This window comes from Mus pahari, chromosome 16, assembly GCF_900095145.1.
Source record: "Mus pahari chromosome 16, PAHARI_EIJ_v1.1, whole genome shotgun sequence".
NCBI lineage: Eukaryota > Metazoa > Chordata > Mammalia > Rodentia > Muridae > Mus > Mus pahari.
The window spans coordinates 339,242-344,827 of NC_034605.1; the positions used below are offsets into that span (position 1 = coordinate 339,242).

General features: G+C 41.7%; 1 protein-coding gene across 3 annotated transcripts in view; it reads left to right on the forward strand.

The window, feature by feature from the left end:
* Positions 1 to 5,586, forward strand: part of Nmt2 (N-myristoyltransferase 2) — a 47,556-nt gene that overhangs the window by 21,254 nt on the left and 20,716 nt on the right. The window contains exons 2-5 of one of the 3 annotated variants that reach the window (XM_021215319.2): positions 326 to 461; positions 904 to 946; positions 2,497 to 2,546; positions 5,063 to 5,207. In XM_021215319.2, the coding sequence (XP_021070978.1) occupies positions 326 to 461; positions 904 to 946; positions 2,497 to 2,546; positions 5,063 to 5,207 (374 nt within the window). The remainder of the gene's footprint in view (positions 1 to 325; positions 462 to 903; positions 947 to 2,496; positions 2,547 to 5,062; positions 5,208 to 5,586) is intronic. The other 2 variants (XM_021215322.2, XM_021215320.2) reach the window with 2 other exon arrangements.

The window sequence follows — 5,586 nt, forward strand, 5'->3', positions numbered from 1 at the left end:
CTATGTCCAATTTTCTGAGGAACCGCCAGACTGATTTCCAGAGTGGTTGTACAAGCTTGCAATTCCACCAGCAATGGAGGAGTGTTCCTCTTTCTCCACATCCTCGCCAGCATCTGCTGTCACCTGAATTTTTAATCTTAGCCATTCTGACGGTAGTGAGATGGAATCTCAGGGTTGTTTTGATTTATAGCCACACATTCTAACGTAGCTGTCCTTCACTGTGCAGATCACATGTGGTTTTCTAAGTAATAATGTTTATGCAACTCAGTTTTATATAATGATGTTTTCCCTTTTATTTCTTTTACTTTCCTTGAATTTCCTACAGAAGCCCTGGAGGGGATTTGGGAGCAAAAAAGAAAAAGAAGAAACAGAAGAGAAAAAAGGAGAAGCCAAATTCTGGGGGTACCAAGTCCGACTCTGCATCTGACTCCCAGGAGATTAAGATTCAGCAGTCTTCTAAAGTGAGAGCCTGTTTCCTTGCCACAGCTGTTTCTCCCCAGTGCAGAAGAGATGGGTCTGGGTGGGGTAGATGTATAGCTAGTGTTTCTTTGACTGTGTGTTGAATGACAGGAGTAACTGGAGGGTGTTTACAGCCTCCCTGAAGCTCACTGTGGCATCCACATAACCAAGAGGTGCATACTCTGTGTGTGTGTGTGTGTGTGTGTGTGTGTGTGTGTGTGTGTGTGTGTAGCATCTCATTTCTCCTTCTTTTTGTAGTAGTATGTAGATCATAGTCATAAAAGTCTCTGGGAGCCTGGTAGTAGGAAGTTTGTTTTTTTGTTGTTGTTTTGTTTTTGCTTTTGTTTTTGTTGTTTTGAAGTTACACTTAATCTGTGATTACTTTTGGTTCAGAAGATATTCACATTTTAATTTTTCTGGGTGTCTGTCTAATTACCTGCATAGCACAACGCCATCTGGCAGCAGATTTCAGCAGGAGCAGCCATGGGTAAGTCTTCTGTTGACTTTGAGTCAGCCTGGTCTGCAGTGGTCATCCCTCATGCCATTGCAAGGGTGGGGAACACCTTCTCATGTTCTTCTCCCTTAGGATACCCCTATTTTAAACCGAACTAGCTGTCCTTCTGGTCCCATGTTGGCAGATAGCCTGCTGAACAGAGGGCTAGTAGTGCTGTATGTGGGTCTGGTGATGCGGTTGGCAGTCACCCCCATTTGTGGAGATTCCCTCCTTCCTACCACACAGGACAACACAGGCTTGGTAGTTCAGGAAACCAGAGCCAGAAGCTGAGTTAGAAATGTAACAGAAAAGATGGCTTTGATGGTTATAGCTTCAAGAACATCGTTCTGGTTAGGGTAGCCCTGGGACCTGGCACTTGGCCCAGACTCCATTACTCATCTCCAGACTACATCTCTTTGAGCTGATCCTTATCCTGGAAAGCCCATTTCCTTCCCCAAGTCGATAAGGCTGTCATGAAGTTAAAATGAGATTGCTCTTAATGAAGGTTGCTTCGTACAGTGCACTCCACAGAAGGCAGTACCTGTAAATTTTGTGGATTTCAGATTTTTTCATATGAAGTTTATATTATGTCATATAAGTCAGTCTGTGGATAGTTTTGTCGTTGGTGGTACCTTCGTTATATGAAAGAACTAGCGTCTCTGAGAAAGGCGATTACTTGCCTCAGTTTAGCCCCAAGTGACTGAGGGAGAAAACAAAGTCGATCGAACCTTCCTCCCCAGCTTCCCTCTGGGTCTCACGTGATCAGTGTTCCACTAGACATAACCTCCGAGATAAATTGGGAAATCGCCATCAGCTTGCAAATATTTTTCTCATTTCTTGGTGTTGCTTCAGCAGATAAACGCATCACTTACCTGCAGTGTGGGCGGCTCTTTGCTTCTACCATGCCATTGGCTTTACCCATCCCTTTACCCTCGGGGATTCTAAGCACTTCCTTTCCACTCTGGACACTGATAAGAAACTGCAGCCAACTGAGTGGGAGGAACTACTGTTAGCATATATGGTAGAGAGGGGGTTTTCTTTGTTGATTTTGTTTTGTTAATTAGAAGCTAGCCAACAGTGTTTTAATGAGGGCTTTTGTCCATTATTTCTTTTTTTTTTAAACTGGGGCACCCTCTTCCCATAAATTTATGGCAGTAGTAGATAATGTCATACTATTACAGTGGACTACATTTAGAGAATAATTGGTCTATACTCAAAGATTAAAATTAAAATTATATTTGTCTGGATTCTTAACAGATTGATATATGTGGTACTGGGGATTAAATCCTTATGCATGCCAGGCAAGCACTTTACCTGCCTGACACATAACCCCAACCCTTTCTTACAGACTTTTTAGTGGCAGAAAACTTGGACAAATTTTTCCTAAGGTCTTCAGTTTAGAAAGTAATGGGCACAGGATGTAGTTGGTATTTAGTATTCTTTAGGAAGCAGCTTTAACAAGACGGAATTCCTTCTGCTTCGGTAAGAACGCAGTAGTGGGCAGTTAACTGGGGGCTAATGCACATTCTCGCCTTTCTCCCCAGGTGGTGATACTATGGAAGGTGAATGGATAGATTTAAGAATGTATCATAAGGTGAGCGTGGTGGCGCCCGCCTATAATCCCAGCACCCAGGAGGTGTAGGCAAGATAATTGTGAGTTCGAGGCCAGCCTGAGCTATATATATAGGGAGACCCCTTGTCTCAAAAAAAGAAAAAGAAAAAATTAATCCTCTGGCCCAGTGGTTGAGCATAATGTGCAAGGTTTTCATTTAATCTCCAGCACCTCAGAAATAATCAGAGTTACAAAAAAAAACCCAAAAAACTGAATTTCCTTAATTTGACATTATAGGTTTGAAAATTATTCTTATTTGCACCTATTTTCAGAAAGCATTTAAATAGTGAGCGTTAGATATGTGTCACAGATGGCCTGGTGATACTGAATAGCTGACACTATAAACTGCTTTAGGATCTTCCTGGAGCTGGGGTATCATTTACCCCTTCAGTACAGGGTACTGCTTTATGATTACTGCGAAGGAATTTGCTTTTAATGTGTCTTGAACAATTTCACTCAACTGTCAGAAAAGAAAAATTACTGTAACAAACTAGGCCCTGTAGCCAGGTATATTTTTTTTAAGCCTGAATTCTGCTTTGCATTTTCAAGCCAGAGTTAAATTATTTTCAGGCATTGTTATTGAACTGTGTTGTAAAGCTTGGTTTCTGTTGTAGGTCTCATAGTAGACTGTGCTAGACATTCAAGAGGCTATTAATTCATGAGTTAAAGTATTGGAGAGTGAAACAGACCCAAGATATTTTTTTAAAGGTTTTTTTTTTTTTTTTTAAATTAAAGCTAAACACGTCACATGAAGTTATGGATATGAAATCAGTAGGCCAAAAGAACAATTGGAATTAAAACAATTTACATATATGAGCTAAAATTTCCTATATACAAACTTTTTATTATAAGAGAATTACATGATGGTTAATTAGTATTCAATGAAATGAACAACGTGGCTGAAAAAAAAAAAAATACAGAGCCAAGTGCTGTAGTTCATGCCTGTAACAGTTCCTATGGGAGAGGCCAATATAGGAGGATCTCAAAGCCAAGGTCAGCCTGGGCCAGAGTGAAACCCTGTCTCAACTTCTCAAAAGGCTGAGAATGTAGCTCAGTGGTAGAGCATTGCCTTTCTAACATGTATGTGGCTCTAGGTTTAATTCCTAGTACCACTGCCAAAAGTGAGAGAGGAGGAGAGAGAGAAAGAAGTGCAGTGTTTAGAACAGGCACGTGTTATCTTTAACTTGTATATGTCATTAAGATATGGCCTCCTGGGTTTTGTCGTGATTAGTGTAAGATTGACAGCTTCTAGACTCAGCTTCAATAGAGCTGTGCAGATGGCTGCTAAGTGGAGGTGGTGTGCTGTTGGCCTGCTGCTGTTCTCTACTAGAGAAGGTCAATGTCAGGAGAACATAGTAAACAAGGAAAGCCCAGGAGAGCCAGCCCATGCTTTGCACTTCAAACGGAGACGGTTCCCGGATTATAATGGACTTATCTAGAGCACAGATTTCAAACTCAGAGTTGAGCAGAAAGCCAAAGTTGCTGCTTTACCATGGAGGGTTCATGGTCCCTTTGCTACATATTCAGAGTGCTGATACACAGCAAAACATAAGGGCTCTGAGATTTCTTCTAACCACTTCTAAATCACAATGGGAAGGAATTATTTGAGCAGTATCAAAATCCTTAAACTCACTTATTTTGTTGGAAAAAAAAGCCACTGATTTCTGTATCCAGTCCCATGTGCAATGTCTTCTTTTGAATGTAGTCTCAGTTTCTGTATATTATTTATTATACTTGCAGAATTTCAAAACATGGGAAATCTGCAAGGAAAAAAGCAAATACTGGCCTTTTTACAATTTAAAAATATCACCCACTTTATTGATAAGAATCTGTTTTCCCTAAAAATGAAGCTAGACTTGGCACACTTGTGTTGGGAGAGCAAGCGGTGGGTGCCGAGGGTCAGGAGTTGCAGGAGGCTTCTCTTCTGCCTTCTGTCTCAGGGTTCCTCCAGTGTGAGAAAGGCTGCTGTGGTCCAGGAGGGAGCAGCAGAAGGGTTCAGTGGGTTCTTCCTAACCATTTCCTTCCCAGCATAGCCCTAAGGTTCTCTTTCTTTCTCTTCCCTTCCTTCCCTTCTAATCATCTCTTGTCTGTCTAGTTTCTATTCTAGAACTTGTTTCCTCTGCCCTTCCATTGCTGCCGCAGAGCATTAACGCTAACAGCACAACCGAGGCTCCTGGCTGCCTGGCTGCTGTGTGACAGTAATGCATGCCTGCATGTCACTCTTTGCCTTCTTTTCCCAAAGGAGCAGTGGGACCAGCACAGATGGGCGGGATCGTGAAGCAGAGGGTGCTTCTGTGTACTTAGCATTCCCAAACTGGCAGAGCCCCAGTTGAAACCTGCAACAGTGTGGCTGTTTCATCTCAGTATATCCACAGCTAGCCTTTAGCAGGCTTCCAGGAGGTGGGGCAGTGTTTGAGGCCATTACACACAGATGCCCTGTGTTCAAAGGTGGTGGAAGCGTCCTCATGTCGTGTGTCTCTTTATGTCTGCCCTTCTAGAATCCCACCATCCCTATTCAGAAGCTACAGGACATCCAGAGAGCAATGGAGCTGCTGTCTGCATGCCAAGGCCCAGCCAGGAACATTGATGAGGCCACAAAACGCAGATACCAGTTCTGGGACACACAGCCAGTGCCCAAATTGAGTAAGCTCATATGTGTTTCCACAAGTCAGAGTTAAGAGACTTCAGTCTTGTGTCACTCAGAATTTATATATACTAGGTAGGGACATTGGTTTTCAGTATCATTGATTGTAGTCTAATTGCTCTTCCTGTTACATTATCCAATTTTCCCATATTTGAAATGTATATTGTATATATTATAATTTACTATTAAACATTTCCTGTGTGTATTCATGTAATATATAATGCATTGTATAATAAATATGATATACATGATGTATAATATATAGCATATATAGCACAGAAGAGAAATGTTTTTTCTCTTCATTCTTATTCTTCTGAGCTTCTCTCTCTCTCTCTCTCTCTCTCTCTCTCTCTCTCTCTCTCTCTCTCTCTCTCTCTT